This window comes from Lotus japonicus, chromosome 6 (genome assembly GCF_012489685.1).
Source record: "Lotus japonicus ecotype B-129 chromosome 6, LjGifu_v1.2".
NCBI lineage: Eukaryota > Viridiplantae > Streptophyta > Magnoliopsida > Fabales > Fabaceae > Lotus > Lotus japonicus.
The window spans coordinates 43230987-43252866 of NC_080046.1; the positions used below are offsets into that span (position 1 = coordinate 43230987).

A 21880-nucleotide genomic window follows, 5' to 3' on the forward strand; every position below is an offset into this window, starting at 1 on the left:
CTCTGGATAGAAAAAGTCTTCATTGTCGAGAAATTCTAGGGTTTTGAAAAAAACCAGGGTTTCGTTCTCGGCAAACTTCCGATGATTGGAATCGGACGTTCGTAGATCCTAGAGTTTCGCCTCGAAATGATGGTGATATATGGAAAAAGAGAAGTTCTAACATTTCTCTGAAGATTTTTGGAATTAACTGCCAGCGTGCCTAAAAGTGAAAATTAGCTATATACTAGGGTTTCTGACCTAGGTTTAAGCGTGTAACGATCGTGCTATAACTTTTATCGATCATAATGCAATCCTTGAACTTTTCCTGAACTTTCTCCTTCATAAATATATTTCATTTAATAAACTTTCGTTCAGGTTTCCCTTCACATTACATCAACCCTAATCGTGAATAAGAAGTTTATTCACTTAGCATAAGCTTAAAAAAACTTGGGCCTTACAGTTGAGTTGGTGTATTCTTTGCTGTATCAGATTTGGCGTGTTAGGAACCTCTGTTGCTTTGAAGGAAGGGACACATATGTGCAGGTAGAGGGTCGAAAGGCATCCGCCAAGCTGCATGAATATCATGATACGTTGGCGGTGGTGCCTCAGGTGAAGGAGGCTCCTGGCTCAACGCAGAAGTGGGTGCCGCCACTGCTGGGTACCTTTAAATTGAACTCTGATGCAGCAAGTAGGGGTGAGGCTTGGAGCGTGGGGGTTGTTATTCGGGATGAACATGGGATAGTTCAGGAGGCCATGGCGATGAAGAGCCCGATTCACCAAGGTGTGGCGGTGGGTGTTCTGGAGGAAGTCAAGCTTGAGTTGAGATCAAATTTGAAGCGTCTGCTGGTTGAATCAGATTGTGAGAAGGTTATCAAGGAGGTTCATAGCTTTGTTCCAAGTAATTCATATATGGGAGCAATGGTATTAGAGATCAAGAGGTTGTCTCTGCAGTTTGAGTTCATTGAATTTTCTCATGTGTATAGGCAAGCTAATAATGCAACTCATCTGTTCGCTAAATTTTCCTTGGATCATGCGGATTCTGTTTAGTCACGTTGTACCCCGCCGTGTATCCACTTATGCGTTCTCTCGAATATTTTCGAATGAATGATCATTTGTTTCTGTATAAAAAAAAAGGATGAATGAAGTATACTTTTTTTTTCAGCATCGGAAAACTGATGAATGAAGCATACGTATATCAATTATTTAATTTTATATTATGTAAATGTAAAAATTAAATTACTTTTTATATTTCAACATAATAAATATTTTTTCAAAGGTTATCTAAATCACTCAATGGGATGTACCAAACAAAAAATCACTCAATGGAATTGGATAAAATCACCGTAATCTTTTCTTTTAGGTCAAAATCATTACCAAGGTGCTTGTTGCTCGGATTCGTCCTTATTTGGATCTCTTCATTAGTCCCTTGCAGTCTAGTTTTGTGCCTAGCAGGGGTACGACTGATAATGCGATTCTAGCGCATGAGGTGATCCACTACCTTAATTCGTCAGTTTCTAAGAAGGGGTCTCTTGCCTTCAAGATCGATCTTGAGAGGGCCTATGACAAGGTTTCTTGGAGTTTTTTGGAGGATACCCTCACTGGTTTTGGCTTCCCGGCGAGTATTGTTAGCCTTGTTATGAGTTGTGTATCGTCTTCTAAGCTTGCCCTCCTTTGGAATGGTGCCAGGATGCCTTGGTTTTCTCCTGGGAGGGGCTTGTGTCAGGGTGACCCCATGTCTCCCTATTTATTTGTCATGTGCATGGAAAGGTTGTCAGTTAGAATCCAAACTGCTGTTCATAATCAGGTTTGGCAACCGATTACAATTGCTCGAGGTGGCCCTCCTCTGTCTCATATGTTCTTTTCTGATGACGTCATGTTATTCTGTAAAGCAAAGCGGTCCCAAATGCAGCTGGTGGTTGATATCCTGGAGGAGTTTGGTAACGCTTCAGGTTTACGGGTTAATGTGGCAAAATCAAAAGCGATTTGCTCCAAGGGTGTTTCATCGGAGGATCGGCGTGGTTTTGCAGACATATGTACCTTTGGTTTTATTCGTGATCTTGGTCGTTACTTGGGTTTCCCTTTGGCCCATGGCAGGCCAACGCATGCTCGGTTTAGTTTCCTGCTTGACCAGGTGTCGCGGCGGCTAGCCTCTTGGAAGGGGAGGCTCTTGAACACAACAGGTAGGATTTGTCTTGTTAACTCTGTGTTGGCATCATTACCTACGTATACCTCCCAGGTAGTGTGGCTACCAAGGAAGACTGTAGAAAGCTTAAATAGACAGACAAGAGCTTTTATTTGGTATAATTCCTCTAGCTCTCGAGGGTGGCATCTTTTGAAGTGGGACACCTTGATCTTGCCTAAGCGGTATGGAGGGGCTAGGACTCGTGATGCCAACCTCCAGAATACTTCTCTCCTAGGGAAATTGGTGTGGTCTTTTATGCATCAACCAAACAAGTTGTGGGTTCAGGTGTTGGCACATAAATACTTGGGAGACAAGTCGATCTTGGAAGCTCAAGCAGCTCCGTCAGCGTCGTCCATGTGGAAAGGGATCTTACGTGCGAGGGATCATCTTCGTGATGGGTTTGTGTATAAATTAGGGAATGGAAATACCTCTTTCTGGTTTGAGGACTGGTGTGATCATGGAAAGTTAGCTCTACAAGTTCCGTTTGTTCATATTTCTGATACAAACTTAACGCTTGCAGATGTTATTCGTAATGGCCAGTGGGACACGTCGAGAATGGGAACAGTTATTCCGGAGTATATCAACCACTATCTCAGTAGAATCACCCCTACCGTGTCTACGACCGAGGATGATATGTGGGTCTGGAAGGGTAGTCGCAAAGGCTTCTATTTAGCAGCAGAGGGATATGCTTGGCTGTGTGCGCAGGGTTCTTCTTCCTCCTCCATTGAGGATTGGGCTTGGGTTTGAAAAGTGAAAGCACCAGAAAAGGTTCGAGTGTTTTTATGGCTTCTTGTTCATAACGTAGTTCAGGTTAATGAGCGGCGGTTTCGTTGTCATCTTGCTACATCCCCGACGTGCCCTCGGTGCTCCCATGATGGTGAAGATTGCCTGCATTGTCTCCGTGAGTGTTCGGACTCGCGTGAAATTTGGCTGCGGCTCGGAGCGTTTTCTTGGCCCCAGTTTCGTGTTACCAATGTTCGTGAGTGGGTTCGTAGTCAGGTAGAGGGTGAGCATGCCACGCTGTTTTGTGCAGCTATATGGGGATTGTGGCGGTGGAGGAATATTACTGTGCTTGGGGAGAAGGATTGGACCGTGGAGGTAGCCTTAAGGTGGATTTTGCAAGAGCAGAAAGATTACGATAATTTCTTGGGAGATGGTGATGATAATGATCCGAAATCAGGTTGGTGGAAGGCTCCTCCACTAGGGTCTTTCAAGTTGAATGCAGACGGTGCTTATAGCTTGACGAGGTTGAGGATGGGCATGGGGGGTGCCATTAGGGATGCCTCAGGTGCGTGGGTTGGCGGTTTTATTGAGGGGTGTGCGGGTGGAGATCCTCTTCTTGCTGAGATGTTGGCTCTTCAGAGAGGTCTGCAGCTACTTTGGGAGTGTAATGTTAGAGAAGCTCTTTGCGAGGTTGATTGTAAGGAGATTGTGGAGGTTTTGCGGGATGGTAGGCTGTCCTTCCATGAGCTTGCCTCGGATTTTAGGGAGCTTCAACTTCTTTTGGATCGAGATTGGCATGTCCAACTTCTCCATATTCCTCGGACGGCTAGTGATGTAGCGGATTGTTTAGCGAGTTTGGGTTCAGAGCGTCAGTGTTCATACACTAGGTTGGAGGAGCCCCCTCCTCAGCTTCTTCCTGTTTTAGCTAGGGATCTCCTAGCTTTGTAGTGTCCTTTTAATTTTACGATGTACCAAAAAAAAATCACCCCAATCAGAGACCAAATATAATATCTTGACAAAGTAAATCTTTGAAGATTTATACAATTTTTTTTTTCTTTTCATGAAACAATACAACGATCCTTCTAAGTCAACAAACCTATTTGTCACTTTCAAAAAAAAAAAGCAAACCTATTTGTCTATAAATAATTAAGGCAAATTCTGTGGTGCCTCCCTATTTTTAAGGGTGTGGTGCCTCCAACCCTTTTAGCAAATAATATGCTGCCATGTGTATTAGTATTTTCAAATTTTCTTTTTCTGTTCAAATTTGAATTGTTTTTTAGAAAATCAAAAATGTTTTATATTTTATTTTCAGAGGGGCCTTTTAGCAATTGTTTGAAAGTTGTATATTATCTTTTAACCATCATTGAGAATTTTTACCAAGCTTATTCGTATTCTGAGTTCAACCCATTTTCTTCTTCTTCTTCCTTGAACCCTAAATAGTATCAGCTTCTTCACCTTCCAGCTTCTTCATCGTTCGTTTTTCGCACACGAGGACCATTGTCGTCATCAGCTTCTTCATTGTCGTTCGAGCTTCTTCACGTTCCAGCTTCTTCTTCTTCATCAAATAGCACGGTCCGTTTCTGAATCTGGGTTTAGTGTGTTTTGGTTCTAAAATCGCATTTTCCTAATCTATTATTCGTTGTTGTTGTTTGATTTCAAATTCAGGGGTTCTTATATTTGTGGGTCTTGAATCTGGGTTTATGGTTTAAATCGCATTTTGGGTATTGTGCTTTTGGGTTTAGGCTTTTGAATCGGTGGGTTTAGGGTTTAAAAAATCGGAATGAAATTTTTTTCGTTTAAGGTTTACAAAATTGATTTCGTTGTTTTCGAAAATCAGGTTTTGTTTACTTAAAATCTTTGTGTTGTACTTATTTATTGGTTTCGTTGCATAGGTTTGCTGCCATGGCAGATGTGAATGAATATTTCTCTATTGACTTGTCTAATGATGGAGGTATGAGTGAGGCTGATGATTCTGTGGCTGTGGCTGATGATGGCAATAATGAGAATTCTAATCCAGATCGTTGCAAATTAATCCCTGACTTGACAGCTGATGAGATAAGGGAGCTGGTGTTTTGTTATGAGAAGGATGCTGTTGAATTTTACCAACACTATGCCCATTTCAAAGGTTTTGGTGCAAGGAAAGATGATGTCCGTCGTGATCGAAAGGGTAATATTATTAGTCGTCAACTGGTGTGTAATAGGGAAGGTGAGAGACATGAGAAGCATGTGAATAAGGTTAGCCGAGTCAAAGAAGCAAAGCCTATTACCAGAGTGGCTTGCCCAGCAAAGTTCCGTGTCCGTTTTCATGCAGACTCAAGCAAGTGGAAGGTTGTGCTATTTGAACCAGAACACAATCATGGGTTGACACCTGCATCCCACGTTCATTTAATGCCCTCATTCAGGGGATTGACTGATGGTGACAAGGCTCAAGTAGACAGTCTAAAGCTGTATGGGGTGAGAAGTTGCAACATAATGGGGCTTTTGATGGGTCAGAAAGGTGGGCATGAATCGGTGGGTTTTCTGAAAAAGGACTTATATAATCATGTTGATAAGAAGAAAAGGATAAGTTTAGGTGCTGGAGATGCAGCCAGTGCATTGAGTTATTTGCAGCGTAAGGGGGAGAAGGATCCCATGTTTTTTTTCAAATTCACAAGATCAGGTGAAGAAAATCTTGAAAACTTGTTTTGGTGCGATGGAACAAGTCGCCTTGATTACCAAGCGTTTGGAGATGCCATTATTTTAACAGCACCTACAAGAAGAACAAGTACAACAAACCGGTTGTTATCTTTTCTGGCTACAATCATCACAAGGAGACTACAATTTTTGCATGTGCCTTGGTTTGTGATGAGACCATTGAGACTTACAAATGGGTCCTGAAAGCCTTGGATGAAGCTATGTTTGCAAAGCAACCCAAAGCTGTTGTGACTGATGGAGACAAATCTATGCGTGAAGCAGTAAAGGTTGTGTTTCCTAATGCTACTCATAGGCTTTGTGGATGGCATATTCAGCAAAACTGTCTTGAGAAAATTAAGATTCCAGATTTCTTGAATGAATTTAAGACTTTGATTTATGGGAATTTCACTCCAGAACGTTTTGAAACTAAATGGCTGCAAGTGATTGAAAAGTATGGTATTGGTGAGGAAAAATGGATTAAACAGACGTATGAAACTAGGCAGATGTGGGCAACTGCTTTTATGCGAGAGAAATTTTTTGCCGGTATCAGGACTACCTCTCTATGTGAAGGAATTAACTCATTTATTAAGAGGTATGTGCAGTGCAAAAATAGCATCCTTGATTTCATTTATAACTTTGAGAGAGCTATGGAGGAGTATAGGCATAATGAGTTAGTCTCTGATTTCAAGTCAAGTTATGGTGAGCCTGTCTTGATTACTGCTTTGAGTCACTTTGAACAAGGAGCAGCAAAGTTGTTGACATTGAATATGTTTAGGGAAGTGAGACATATGATTCAACGAGCACTTAACCTTAATCTTGTTGAACGATCAGAGATTGGTACCACAGTGATGATAAAGTTTAGAATTCGTCGTCATCCAAACACTCAGTTCTTGGTCATTTATGACAAAAATCAGAACATGTTTGATTGTGATTGTGGGTTTTCTGAATATGTTGGCATACCTTGTTCTCACATTATATGTGCTATGAGAACTGAGAACATGAATGAATTCCCTGCTAGTCTTGTTTCTAAAAGGTGGCTGAAGACTGCAAAGGCTGATTCATTACAATCTATCCCTGCTATGGAGGTTGATACTGATAGAATGAAAATGCTGCGTAGAGGTGCAATTTCTGCTGCATGCAACTTTCTGAGTGAATATGGTGCTGATGACTCTTCTGATTTCTCAAATGTTATCGAGGACATATACAAGCTTGTCATGAAATTTCAGAAACGTCGCCATCCCAATTATGCTGCAACCAATTTATTTGTCATTGGTGACCCAACTGTTGTCAAAACAAAAGGCGCTCCACGGAAGAAGAAGTATAAGAAGACGAAAAGGCTATGCTCTAATTGCAAAAAGGGTGGCCACACAATCAGGACATGTCCTACGATATTTGAGGGTAATGAAGTTGGAGAAATTTTTCAGATGCTGAAGAAGATGAAGATTCATCTGTTGAAATTGATGGTGATAACACTGCTGATACTGTAAGTTGTTTGTATAATTTTTGTATTGGATTATTTTGCAGCCAATTACCATGTGTATGACATTAATATTTTAAATTGTATACAGTATGTGCCATCATTACGAGGAGATAATGGAGAGACTCCTATGGCTCCGCCGCTCTCCATATTAGGTCAAACTTAAGCTTAAGTAAGACCGAAGCTTCATATTAGGCCTTTATCCATCTTAAGCTTTGCTGAGACTCCTATGGCTCCGCCGCTCTCCATAATAGGTCAAACTTAAAGCTTAAGTAAGACCGAAGCTTCATTTTAGGCCTTTATCCGTCTTAAGCTTTGCCGAGACTCGTATGGCTCCGACGCTCTCCATATTAGGTCAAACTTAAGCTTACGTAAGACCGAAGCTTCATATTAGTCCTTTATCCGTCTTAAGCTTTGCCGAGAATATTGCTCCGCCGCTCTCCATATTAGGTCAAACTTAAAGCTTAAGTAAGACCGAAGCTTCATTTTAGGCCTTTATCCGTCTTACGCATTGTCGAGACTCTTATTGCTCCGCCGCTCTCCATATTAGGTCAAACTTAAGCTTAAGTAAGACCGAAGCTTCATTTTAGGCCTTTATCCGTCTTAAGCTTTGCAGAGACTCCTATGGCTCCGCCGCTCTCCATATTAGGTCAAACTTAAGCTTAAGTAAGACCGAAGCTTCATATTAGGCCTTTATCCGTCTTAAGCTTTGCTGAGACTCCTATGGCTCCGCCGCTCTCCATATTAGGTCAAACTTAAAGCTTAAGTAAGACCGAAGCTTCATTTTAGGCCTTTATCCGTCTTACGCTTTGCCGAGACTCTTATTGCTCCGTCGCTCTCCATATTAGGTCAAACTTAAGCTTAAGTAAGACCGAAGCTTCATTTTAGGCCTTTATCCGTCTTAAGCTTTGCAGAGACTCCTATGGCTCCGCCGCTCTCCATATTAGGTCAAACTTAAGCTTAAGTAAAACCGAAGCTTCATATTAGGCCTTTATCCGTCTTAAGCTTTGCCGAGACTCCTATGGCTCCGCCGCTCTCCATATTAGGTCAAACTTAAAGCTTAAGTAAGACCGAAGCTTCATTTTAGGCCTTTATCCGTCTTAAGCTTTGCCGAGACTCCTATGGCTCCGCCGCTCTCCATATTAGGTCAAACTTAAGCTTAAGTAAGACCGAAGCTTCATTTTAGGACTTTATCCGTCTTAAGCTTTGCCAAGACTCCTATGGCTCCGCCGCTCTCCATATTAGGTCAAACTTAAGCTTAAGTAAGACCGAAGCTTCATATTAGGCCTTTATCCGTCTTAAGCTTTGCCGAGACTCCTATTGCCGAGACTCCTATTGCTCCGCCGCTCTCCATATTAGGTCAAACTTAAACCTTAAGTAAGACCGAAGCTTCATTTTAGGCCTTTATCCGTCTTACGGTTTGCCGAGACTCTTATTGCTCCGCCGCTCTTCATATTAGGTCAAACTTAAGCTTAAGTAAGACAGAAGCTTCATTTTAGGCCTTTATCCGTCTTAAGCTTTGCAGAGACTCCTATGGCTCTGCCGCTCTCCATATTAGGTCAAACTTAAGCTTAAGTAAGACCGAAGCTTCATATTAGGCCTTTATCCGTCTTAAGCTTTGCCGAGACTCCTATGGCTCCGCCGCTCTCCATATTAGGTCCAACTTAAATCTTAAGTAAGACCGAAGCTTCATTTTAGGCCTTTATCCGTCTTAAGCTTTGCCGAGACTCCTATGGCTCCGCCGCTCTCCATATTAGGTCAAACTTAAGCTTAAGTAAGACCGAAGCTTCATATTAGGCCTTTATCCGTCTTAAGCTTTGCCGAGACTCTTATTGCTCCGCCGCTCTCCATATTAGGTCAAACTTAAAGCTTAAGTAAGACCGAAGCTTCATTTTAGGCCTTTATCCGTCTTAAGCTTTGTCGAGACTCTTATTACTCCGCCGCTCTCCATATTAGGTCAAACTTAAGCTTAAGTAAGACCGAAGCTTCATATTAGGCCTTTATCCGTCTTAAGCTTTGCCGAGACTCCTATTGCTCCGCCGCTCTCCATATTAGGTCAAACTTAAAGCTTAAGTAAGACCGAAGCTTCATTTTAGGCCTTTATCCGTCTTACGCTTTGCCGAGACTCTTATTGCTCCGCCGCTCTCCATATTAGGTCAAACTTAAGCTTAAGTAAGACCGAAGCTTCATATTAGGCCTTTATCCGTCTTAAGCTTTGCCGAGACTCTTATTGCTCCGCCGCTCTCCATATTAGGTCAAACTTAAACTTGTACCATTAAATATTATTTATATAGTATTTATTAATAAATAATGTTAATAAATAATTTTTATACCTATTTATAAATATTATTTCTAAAATAAGTTAAATATAAAAAATTAAAAAACATTTAACTTCCTAACCATGGTGCCATAAAGCTTCGAAAATGGAAGGTGAGGAGATGGTGAAGTTAAGCACTTTCGGTGGCTCCAAAATTGGAATATGGAGAGGCCGCATGCTTGATTGGGTTATGAGAGGGGGAGTAATGAGGAAAATTGATTGCAGCTTTGTTGTTTGAGCTTCCAGCCTCAAAACTCGTAAAGGGGTTTAGGGTTTCAATCAATTCCCCCTAGTACTATAAAATTGCTTCAATTATGAATGGGATTCAGAGTCTAACAAGCAGTGGAAGATTTACGGTCCAAAATCATCTGATTGATGTCTACCATCAAAACGAAAGGAGCCCCAGTTGTTCGACGAAGTCACCGGAAGCGAAATCGTCGAGAAGTGGATTGCATCTCCGTCAATTCGCCGGACTTGGATTTCACCGCCCCAAATCAGAACGCTAACCCTTCTTTGGTACTCATATCTTCGAGGTAATCAGTGTTACTCATCTAAAACTCTGTTTCTGTTATGTCGTGTTTATGTATTAGGTTTCGTAGGTTTTTGACATTCATATCTTATTTGCAGTAATCAAGATTCTGGGCTGCAGCTGAACATGAATCTTCCATATTATGGTGATCAACAAGAAGATGACAAGAAAAAAAAGGTATGTTTTGAAGTAAAATGAATTACTTTTCACTTAAATCGCTTAAATTGCTTCAGTTGAATTTTCCGTATCTTATTCCCTTGCTTACCATAGTAGTATGCCAAATTAAACTTGATATAATGGATTCAAATTAGGAAACCCTTGAATCCCTGCTTAAATTACAGCTGTGAAACCTATAGCCAAGGTTTAATTTTTTTTATATATTTTACAATGCAGGGAGTGGTTAATGAAGAGAAATTTAATACGTTGGAGGCAAACATGGAAGCTATTATGGCTAGTATTGGGTGGTTGACACAGACAATGATAAAGTCCAAATGTGTCCAGATTCTTCCCACAGAAGGAACACAGTTAGATCCATCTTCATCAGTTGAACCAATACCTGAAGCGATAGAGAAAATCATGCAAAAGTTTGTTGCACCAACGGTTGAACTCCCAACACCTATTGCTGACCTACCAACACCAAATACTGAAATCCAAACTGAAACCGTTGAGATCGCACCAACATCTACAGAAAATCACAGTTCACTTGTTAGGAAGCTTTTCAGCCCACCTGTTACGTCACAGGACACAAATCCAAGGAACCAAATTACCAATGCTGACTTTCAATCCCCCAAAAACCTGAAAATAGTTACCCCTCATTATGTTCCACCGGTAAGTTATGTTTTTTCAAAATTTTGACCCATTAATTAAGAACTTTACTTGTTAAATTGACTGTCATACATGTGTATCTTGTAGTTCCTGAACAAGATATTCAAGAATGAGAACACATTCCAACTATCTTATGCTGAGACGGCTGTGGCATCTTATATCTTTAAGAAGGCCAATAAAGAGGACATGGCTTGGTAAAATGTCTGAGTTTTTATTTACGTAGTTAAATTATTTTTTGATACTCAGTAGAAGAGCTAATTTAATATGCATGTTATGTTCATGGCAGGAAAGAGGCCTTGGTGAAGCCTGAAATCCCTTTCTCGGATAGAACCCGTGGTGTGCTGCAGTGCCTGAAACCAAAAGGAGAGTTGGTGACGGATTTGCTTAATTTGCTCGCTTGCTTGTTGACCAAGAAGGAGAGGTCTTTTAATCAAAATCCACCATATGGTTTTTCCCAACAAATGTTTCGGTAATATCATCTGCTCATTCTTAATGGCAAGTTCTGTTTAATTAAAATGAAATATAAAGTTCACTGAAGTTGTTCTTTTCCACTGTAGCAAGCTATATTGTCATGGACTACAAACCCTAATTCTATGAAGATTTTAATTAAGGCAAATTTCATGGGGAAAGTAGACCTTCTTGAAAAGGTAACTCAATAATTGTGTAACATATTATTTCATTCAAAATGTAGCTTGTTTGAGCTTTATCTACATGGTTGCTTTCTGCCAGATATTTGTTCCTGTTAACGACGACAATAAGCACTGGTACCTTATAGTCCTGGACTTTAAGAATGAGCAAGTAGTGTATCTCGACAGCTATCCGGAAGAAGGCAGGATGCTTGCCAGAATTAGGCGTACCAAACTACTGGTATAACCTTATAATGAATTTACTTTTTTGATTACATGATTTGTGTTATTAATTTTGTTACTAACAGAAAACTTCTTGCTCGTAGTGTATTTATTTGGAAGAACTTCTGCAAGACCAGTCATTTTATCTCATCGATGATAGCCCTAAGCCTATTGTGTCTGAATTCAAAACGGTTATCCCAGAAGGGCTTATGGTTCAAAAGAAAGATTCGTAAGTTACATATAACAATTTAATTCTTTTATACTTTTGAAACCATCTAACTTACTGATTGAAAATTGTTTTCTGTCATGTAGAAACGACTGTGGAGTTTTTGTTGCAACTTGGATGAACCAGATGGGGATAAATGGATACAAGATAGAGGTTGATAACTTCACAAGATTGAAACTTGCTGTGGACCTTGTTCTCCATTCACATAATTTGCTTCAAGGAGTTATGCTATCAAAATCATTGGTGTACTACAACAGGATATCAGAAGCTGGAAACAAGAAGAAAGGGGTGCAAAAAACTTGCTGATTTTGTAATCTTGGTTATTGTTAGACACAATCTATGTTTTTTATTCCGTGCTTTATCTTTGTGTATGCGCAAGCGTGGACGCATTGAATCCTTTTTCAGGGCACTTGTAGTTGCCAAATTTTGTTGATCAGGTTAAGGCACTAGTTGCCAAATTTTGCTTGTTAAGGCACTAGTTGCCAAATTTTGCTTTTATAAATTTTTATGCGTTGGTTGTCTTATATCATGTTTATTAGATCATGTTTTCTTCAAATGCAATAATAGCTATAGCTTAAACAAGAACACAAGAGCGCAACTTAGTATTATATTTGGACCATTTTCTATTGAAAATAGAAACATGATTCATAGCAATAGAAAGATCAACCTAACTTAGACAAGAGCAACCTTATTTGGACCCATTTTCACTTAAAAACAGTTGAAAACATGTTTCATAGCGATAGTAACATCTTTTGTCATAGTAAATCATAGTCAAGTTTGACAAGAGCACTACTTACTCACTATTTTATTTGGACCAGTTTTCACTTGATATAGCAAATGTTCTTGGTTCTTTTGTATGCTCTTTTGTCATAGTTTTATCATAGTCATTTTTGGAGGTTTCTCATCATCTACTTACATAGTTTTATCATAGTCATTTTTGGAGGTTTCTCATCATCTACTTACACAGTTTCATTAAATTACTATGTAGACTAAAAAATGTAAATTTAGATAAGTTAATATTTTAAAAAGAGGACTCATGTGAGCACTTCTCATAAAAGAGTTAATAATTCAAAAAGAGTACACATACATGTGACCACTTCTCATAAAAGGTTTTACATATCCAAAGCTTGTGTAAATCACTTAAACAAAATAAGTAGCACAGCAACTACCAAAGAGACAACAACAACGATGAAATACATTTGTTCCCTTCTCTTGTAGTCAGAGATCAAAGCTTCTGCCCTCTTTAATCCTTCAAAGCAATCATCAACTTGACCAGGAGTCACAGCAGCAGTCATGGGGGCTTCAACAACTTGCCCATGCACAGGGGGATCATGCCAATCATAATACCCACAAGCCTGCGTATATTTAAGTTCATAAGTTATATATTCCTTGTTGTCAACTGAATACATAACAAAAACTCCCTATTTACCTTCAAAGGACATTGAAAATATCTTCGTCCATAATTACTACTAGACCATGAAGTCTTTAGGGCTGGGGTAAGGCCGTAAGTACAGAGCCTTCCATCAGCAATCCCATTTCTTCTTTGTGTCGAAGAGAATGATTGAGATGCCATATATTATACACTACAGAAATATACTAATAAGTAAATAATTGAAACCTTAATAACATATAAAGTCATTGATTAACTAAGATCCATAAAACACCAAGTTGCACAAAACATATCCAAAAATGTCTAACAAGCCAGGGGCATCAAGCCAGTCCAAAAGTTGCACAAAACAAAGGCAAAACATACAAGGTCCAAACTGAAAACATTAATAGGAAATCAACAAAACATGAAACTCACTACGGCTGCCCACGGGTAATGCTAACATTAACCAAATTGTTGTGAGTGCTAACTGGCCTAAAGTGCACAACATCCCTATACTTCAACTCATGATCCTTCACATATTGATACCAATCCTTTGCAATGTGGATTGGAGTATCAATCTTCCTTGGATTCCTTCTTTTCAGCAGACAACTATAAGTTCTACCCCTAGGGGTTTGTAGAACGATATTCTCCCAGTTTGCCCTAATATGATTCACCACATACAACTTAGGCAATGCCTGAAAATAAAAAAATAAACATTGTATTAGATTGTAAGATATCACATACAACAAATGAAATTTTAAAAACAAGTAGCACTACAATTTAAAAACAAGTACTTACCATTGTCTGGCCTCCACCAGAATCAGAGCTGCTAATGACCTTATCAAAATTATGAATAACCCTCTCCACACCATCATCCTCCTCACCATCACTCAATTGCATAATTCCATCATCCTCCTCCTCATCACTTAATTGCACAATTCCATCATCCTCCTCATCATCACTTGATATCATAATTACATCATTCTCTTCAATGTTATCCACATCCATAAACTGCCCACCAACATCAGCTACTGGAATCTCCCCACCAACATCAGCCACTGGAACTGGAACTTCCACACCATCTTCATCCTTATCACCAATATCAGCCACTGGAACTGCAACTTCCCCACCAACTTCAACCTTACCACCGACATCAGCCACTGGAACTTCCCCACCAACTTCATCCTTATCACCAACATCAGAAACAACCACCTCTTCACCATTCTTACCTGAACTCCCAACATCAGGTTGCCTTACAGAAGGGCCAGCACCATAGCTTATTTGATTCATCATTCTATCAAATATCCTGATAGAAAACTTGTTCTTTCCACAATAGGAGAAATCTACCCAATGATTTCGTTTCAAATCATACCTTTTTACAAACTTGTCCACAGCATCAATGAGCAAACCTCCATTATTACCCACAACCAACTGAAAGGTGAACTCCCCCCCTACAGGATCCCTAACAACAACATGATTTCCCAGCATAGATTTGTATTGTGCAATAAACTCTAATGGAACTTCCACGTCATCCTAATGTTTTTCCAATAAAACTTATTAAAATTGATGTTTAAACCATATAACTATACCAACACAAATGGAAGGAGCTAAGAATTACCAGGTTTAACTTTATCACAGTATTGAAATCAAGTGTGTAAGGGCCATAAGCACTTGTTTGACTCATCTCTTCAAAAACACAAATAATCAGTTCAAAGCACAGATTAAGAATGTGAACAGAGACGTTTAAAATTCAATATCAACATAAAAATATGGTTCAATCCCACCAAAAAAAGAACACTCATGTGATAAACAAGGTTCCATAACAAATCTACAAACCATAAATAACATAAAAATCAAACCTTTAATGCAGACAAAGAAAGGGGAATGACATGCATGTGATATACAAGGTTGATTTTCAAATCTACAGCCTATTCGGAATCATTGTAATTACAAGTTATGAAAAATAACCGTAAACATCAAAACATCAAAACTTTAACTCAGACAAAGATATGAGAACGATATCAGAACACAAACCCTGAGAAAAAAAACCATTCTTTCATTAAGATCCAAACCCCAGAAGAGAATACTTGAAGATCAAAACTACGAAAAGAAAAGATGAAGAACATACCGTGATGTTGAAATCGCGAAGATTGCTGGCGCCTTCTTCTCTCACGTCGTCGCGTTCCACCGTCGGTCCTCGTCGTCGCGTTCCACCGCCGTTCCACCGTCGATCACTCTCGTCGTCTCCGCCACTCAGTCTCTCACACTTCTCTTTCTCTGGAATGTTCTGCTTTGGGAAGGATGAAGATGGTGTTGAGAAATGATGAAAATATTGACGTGTATCAGTTATCAAAACAGAGGGAACATCAATAGTCATATCAATTCAAATGAGGGTATTACTTTTACTGTGGTAACTAATTATCTGAGGGACCTGTTAGCAAATTAATAAATATTTTATTTTTATAAAACCATATTTTCTGAAAATCATTTCCTATTATTTTAATTCATTTCAGAAAAAAAAAGAAAAGTCAACTCATTTAATACATGCCACATTCTTTTTTTTTTTTTTTTTGAACTCAAATAACCAAATCAATTAAGAAGAAGTAGACGGCACAGAGGCCAGTACATCAGATTGGATAATGCCAATAAGTTGAGAAGGAACCTCCTCAATCCACACAACCTCGCCAAAAGAAAAAGATAAAGAAGCTAAGACATCCGCCGCACGGTTACCCGTACGGCGTACGAACCGTAAAGAGAACACCTCAAAGTTTGAAAGCAAAAAAATACAATCTCTAACAATAGAATCTAAAAAAGAGCAACCACCAGTCCGTTTCCATGCTTCAACTAACGGTAAGCAATCTGATTCAAATTCAACCCTCCGGAAACCAAGATCCCTCGCCAACGTCATGGACCACCGCATGGATAAAGCTTCAGCCACTGTAGGGGTCGTAACCGGGCCATAATGCCAACACGCCGCTGCTAGAACCTCAGCCTGCACGTCCCGAGCAATGAAACCGAATCCTCCACTTCCCTCCTTAGTAACCGATGCATCAAAATTAATTTTGTAGAGGCCTGGAGCAGGTCGTGACCAATGTGTAGGGTGTTGCCGCGCCGGGTGAGTTGGAACCAGCACCATGGCAGGTCCTGGATGCAGCAAGGAAGCTTTCCGCAGAGTTTGGTCCACCGTACCTTGCGTGTTTTGGAACACCAGCTCATTACGCGAGATCCATACAGCATAGAGAACCTCCAGGAAAACTCCCAGTCGTTCCTCATCAGCTACCTGCAAAAACTCAAGCATGAAATCATGGAACTTACGTTCTTGCTGCAAGCGCAATCCCAAATTGCTAGCAAACCATGTTGCTTGCACCATCGGACAGAACAGCAGGGCGTGGTGCACTGATTCGGGAGCTTCATGGCAGCGAGGGCACGATGCATCCAACTCCAAACCACGCGCATGAAGCACTTCACGAACGGGAAGGGCCCCCAAGCAAGCTCGCCAAACAGTTTCGCGGCATCTAGGAAGTGTTGGGGCCTTCCAAATTTTCTTCCAAGCTGCACTAGGCAAAGATGGCATGGTAGATACCATTCCAGTAGACCGTTCCTCCTCCATTTGTAAAAATTGATAGCCCATTTTGGTTGAATAATAACCGTCTGGTGTCCATGGCCAAAAAAACATGTCACGTTGAGGTACCATAGGTAAAGGAAGAGCAAGGATTGCCTTGGCCGTAGGTGGGCAGCACATGAACTCAATCAATTGTTTATTCCAAGCTGCACCACCAGGCAACATTAAGTCAGAGACAACATTAATATTCAGTTCATGCACTAGAGACTCACTGTACACCAAAGGAGGGTTCCCAAGAACCCAATTGTCAGTCCATGGTCTTATAGATTTACCATCACCAACTCTCCACAAACCACCTTTCTCAAGAGCAAGTCCAGAACGGAGAATGCTAGACCATGCGTAACTTGGACGATGACCTTTTTTAGCACTAAAAATGGTGCTTTTTGGGTAGTAAACTGCTTTGAAAATTTTTCCAAGCAAAGAATCAGGATAGTTTATCAAACGCCACCAGTTCTTGGCCACCAGAGCCAAATTAAATTTTTTAAAGTCCCGAAAACCGATCCCACCACGATCCTTGGATTTGCACAATGATTTCCAGCTTAACCAGTGCATACCTCGTCTTGTAACATCGCCACCCCAATAAAACCGGCTAATCATTCCCTCAATTTCTGAACACATACCATCCGGCAATAAAAAACACGACATGACATACGATGGAATGGATTGGGCCACAGCCTTAACCAAGACCTCTCTGCCTGCACGAGAGAGAGACTTTTCTTTCCAACCTTTAAGCTTCTTCCAAACTCGGTCCTTGACAAAGGAAAAGATCTGGGTCTTGGACTTACCAATAATGGTAGGAAGTCCCAGATACTTATCATAACACTCCACCGCCTTTACATCCAACAGCTGTTTAAGCTCATGAAAACGATTCTCAGGCACATTTCGGCTACAGGAGAGCATAGACTTGTCAATACATGCCACATTCTTACTGGTCCAAATAGGCAGAGGCACCATACCTGCGCCTAGGAGGAGGCATCACAGAAGGACCAATAATTAAATATCCTAAGAAGAAGTTGCTTACTTGGTCACTTGTCACTTGGTCACCTCTTTTGGTGTCAAACACACTCACACACTACTAGGAGCACACAACTGAAAACCCTCCACCGACATCACCACCGTTCACAAAATGGAGGCCGTGGGTTCGACCAGGCTAGGCCGCGCCACCTCCCGCTACGGCGCACCCGCCGTGTTCAGTGGCCCCGTCAGGAAGTGGAAGAAGAAGTGGATCCACGTCACCCCTTCATCCTTCAACAACAACAACACTTCTCAATCTCATAACAACAACAACAAACCTTCCTCTCGCCTCCTCCTCCGTCGCTGGACCCCTATCACCGCCTCCTCCGCCGCCGCTGAAGAGTCCCAAGGCGGTTCCGACAACGTCTCAGACGAGCCACCCAAACGGAAGTTCCGTTACACTCCTGTATGTCTATTTTTGTTGTGTTTTGTGGGAATAAGTTTCGGTTTTTATTCTTGCACTGTGTTAATGGGTTGTAATGTTTTAGTGGGGTTGTGGCCTCTTGTGGAATATCTTGAGATTTTGCTGTAGAAAGTGTTTGTTATGGAAGGAAGGGTGTTGTGGGTTTGAATGAAATGTGTGGCATATGTTGGGATTTGGGGTAGTGAGAAGATGTTTTTTTTTTTTTTTTTTTTTTTTTTTTGTAGAAACAGGGTTATGATTGTCAAATGGATTATGGATATGTCTTTGTTAGGAATAATATAGTACTAAGTTATGCATTATAATTTTAACAAGGGTTATAATTGCTTGAATTGATCTTAAGATTACTTGCTTCTATTTGATTTCTTAACTGGAAATTCCTTGTTAGTTTATTGGGATTACTTGATTGACTTCAGTATCTTTATGAAAGTTAATTGAGGGTATTATATCCTGTTAGTTAAATTAATATGCTTGAATGGTTTACATTCTGTAATTATTGGTGGTTGCCTAATGATTTACTGGCTGTTGTGTGGGTGGATCACTATTGTTTAGGACTAAGTTTCTTTAGTTGGAGTTGGTAAAGGAACTCCCTCACAAATGGTAGCACGTTTTAAATAAAAAAACAATTGACAAAGAAACTTGGTTGTGTATTATACTATCATCTCCTTTGGTGCATCAGAATTTCAGTTTTGTAGCTGTTATTACACATGACATGAGTGAGTTTTGGTCATCATGCAGATTGCTGTGCTAGAAGAACAGAAAAAAGGGGTTGAAAAGAGTGAACATGAACCCACAAGTGAGAGTGACAAACTTACAGCTAAACAGATAAATGCGACTCAAGAGGTGCATGGGAAGTTGAACATGAATGAAATTTCTGAGGAGTCCAAGGTAAAGTAACTGAATTCTCTGTTCAATAGATTTTGAACATTTCTATTATTTCAATTTTCAGACTTTAAGGTGGGCATACTAGTTGATTTTCTTCAAATTTTATCTTTTCCTCGCTCATATGAGACTGCTTTTAGACTATCCTCTCTTCACAATCATGGACATATCTTAGAAAACAGTCATGGACATAAATCAGTGTTATCAAATAGCAGACGGATTTTTGGCTATTCGCGACCCCGCTATGGCCCACTATAGCGCGCTATTCCTGCTATTCGCCGCTAAATAGCGGCTGAAATAGCAGATTTTTTGCTCACTGCGATGGGCCGCGATTGCGATTTGACAACACTGAAATAAATGGCCATAGATGATTATTTAATATAACATCGACCTAATACTGCTACTCTTTTTTGAGAGTATGAAGTAGTCATAACAATATATCATAGAATTGCTGGAAAATTATGAAATGTCTACTTGATCATGCTTAGTAATTAGGTTATTTATAATGTTTAAAAAATAATGGTTTGTACTTGCAGAATGTGTCAGGCCTAGTATGTGGTCATTGAATCAATCATATTTTACCGTGTCATGTTACCACCATCCACTGGTATTCATATTCACATGTTCAATTAAAAATGATCCTTGTAAATTTACATTAACACCCTATATCAGTGAATTACTTTGTTGCCCGGTGGTCAATTCTCATTAGATTACTAAAAATAAATGAATAAACATATTTCCTATACAACATATTTTTCTGCCCACGCATCCCACATGGTAGCTTAGTTTTTGCATCTCTGATTTGTATTCGAGTCAGTAATGATAATAGTAAACTCTAAATGTAAGGCTATGGGACAGTTTTCTGTCTTAAATTAATGTTCAGGAATTATTGTGTTTTCATGCATTATACCTCAATGATGTGTAAGAACTGTCATCATTGAGGGATTTGGAAATATCCTTTTGTCAATTCAGGCAAAACATTAGATACTTTGCCTATGTTGTGCTGTGCTGTAAATTATCACATAGCCAGTTCTAAGTCTGGACAGAAGAGGAGGGTTTAATTTAGTGTTCAAATAGACAAACAATATAATTATGATAATGTGATTGTTGGTATAGACTTGCTTTTTAAAACAATCGAGATCTATGTAGCCTTCCACGTATCAAAAGGCTTTTTATTGTAGTTGTTGTTTGCTATACTATCATATTGATGAATAATATTGGCTTACATATATCAATTGGTGTTGCAGGATTCAAACATGAGCAAGTTGGATCTTGGTTTCGACCTCCAAGGCAACAATGGTGAAAACAGTCCGAATTATGATGATTAGATGGGAAAAAATATCTAGAGGGTGGTCCTTGAACTAACTATTTGGAAGTAGAAGATCAAGCTAGCTGTCTAGTAGCAAAGTGTTTATTCCCAAAAGTTTGTGCCAGTATATATGACCTCCTGACATCGTATTTTGACATAAATCTGGTTAGCAAGAATTTTGTATAGTCGTTACTTAATTAGTGCTAGTACTGTAGGAAGGATCAGTAACTAGTGTGATGGTCTTGTATTACGTGATGTGATGTGAGGCTACTAAATAGCTGTAGACTCAAGACTATAGTGAATATAACAAAATCTCAAGATGCTTTCAAAATCTCACTTTGTATTTTTCACCACTCATGCTCATGCCTTGTATTTGTTGTAGCTTCTCTAACCATAGCCTATAATGTGGAGTATTATAGTTAAAGTTTTGGAAAGTGAAAACCAAGAGAAAGGAACGTTAGTCAAAATTGCTGAAATCCGTTTACTTTTTCCCTCAGAAAGTTGTGTTCGATTCCCGCTGTTGATGTGGAAGTTGTATTGGTGGGTGATCTGTATTTATAAGCGATTTGTGATCCTGGAGATATGCCTTAGCTCGTAGTGGTGACTAGAGTCGAAACCACCCAACTTTTATGTAACAAAAAATTGAAATTCGTATATTTGGATAATCAAATCAAATAACTTTTAAATCAGTGTTAAAAGCTTTTAACTATCACACTTGGTTGGTGAAAGCTACACAGTGATATCATATGTCGGGTTGTCTAGTGGGCAGTTTGTGGCTGTCGTCGTCGGTTTTGCTGTCGGTTTTAAAATCACACAAAAAAGATGATGAGAGAAATAGGCCTATACAACACAACACAGAAAAATCTTAACAGAATGCGAATAAAGAAAAAGCTAAACAACATATCCATACAAATCAAATAACCCCAAATCTCAATCATAGAGGAGCGTTCAACAAAATCATTCTTATGCATAGTGAGATGACCCCGAATCTCAACCCTAGAGGTGAATAGATAGTGAGATCAGGTGCTATCAACATTCCTCATCTTCATCATCGTCTTCTTGCATGCCTCAAATGAATCCATAGTGCGGTAGAGATTAGGGCTTTTCAAAGGCGTTCGTCTCGAGGTGGAGTTCATTGGAACGTTGACGGCACGACGGAGGCAAGGCCCAGACGAGGCCGAGGTAGCAAAAGAAGAGTAGGCTCTTGCAAATCCAGAGCTCCCTCGCGACGAGGAGGAGTGGCGTACTGGAGGTTCCTCCTTCAAGATCTCATGGCGGAGCTTGCTATGGTCAAATACGACGAATGCAATGAGTCCCCAAATGTTAGCTCAAGTGGTAAGAGCTAGGGGACATAAGGGTTTGGAAGGGTGAAGGGTCTTGGGTGCGAACCCGGAGGATGACTAATTTACTAACATTACTAACAACTAACATCTGCCTATAAAAAAAATAGCAATGCAATGAAGGCATGTTGACCCTGTGATGGC

The 21880-nt window shown here is 39.9% G+C and overlaps 3 protein-coding genes across 3 annotated transcripts; 2 read left to right on the top strand and 1 right to left on the bottom strand.

The window, feature by feature from the left end:
- Positions 1-4786: 4786 nt before the first annotated feature.
- On the top strand, positions 4787-7189 carry LOC130725359 (protein FAR1-RELATED SEQUENCE 5-like). The gene is made up of 3 exons (XM_057576597.1): positions 4787-5517; positions 5631-7040; positions 7126-7189. Exons 1-3 carry the CDS (start codon positions 4787-4789, stop codon positions 7187-7189), a joined length of 2205 nt encoding a protein of 734 aa, XP_057432580.1.
- Positions 7190-13476: 6287 nt separating this feature from the next.
- On the bottom strand, positions 13477-14529 carry LOC130726419 (uncharacterized). Its single transcript, XM_057577674.1, has 2 exons — positions 13947-14529; positions 13477-13843 (listed from the first exon to the last, which is right to left on the bottom strand). The coding sequence occupies exons 1-2, from the start codon at positions 14439-14441 to the stop codon at positions 13583-13585; spliced, it is 756 nt and encodes a 251-aa protein (XP_057433657.1). The 5' UTR covers positions 14442-14529; the 3' UTR covers positions 13477-13582.
- A 3260-nt stretch (positions 14530-17789) lies between these two features.
- LOC130723178 (uncharacterized) lies at positions 17790-20753 on the top strand. The gene is made up of 3 exons (XM_057574134.1): positions 17790-18190; positions 18944-19093; positions 20335-20753. Exons 1-3 carry the CDS (start codon positions 17897-17899, stop codon positions 20413-20415), a joined length of 525 nt encoding a protein of 174 aa, XP_057430117.1. The 5' UTR covers positions 17790-17896; the 3' UTR covers positions 20416-20753.
- Positions 20754-21880: the final 1127 nt, after the last annotated feature.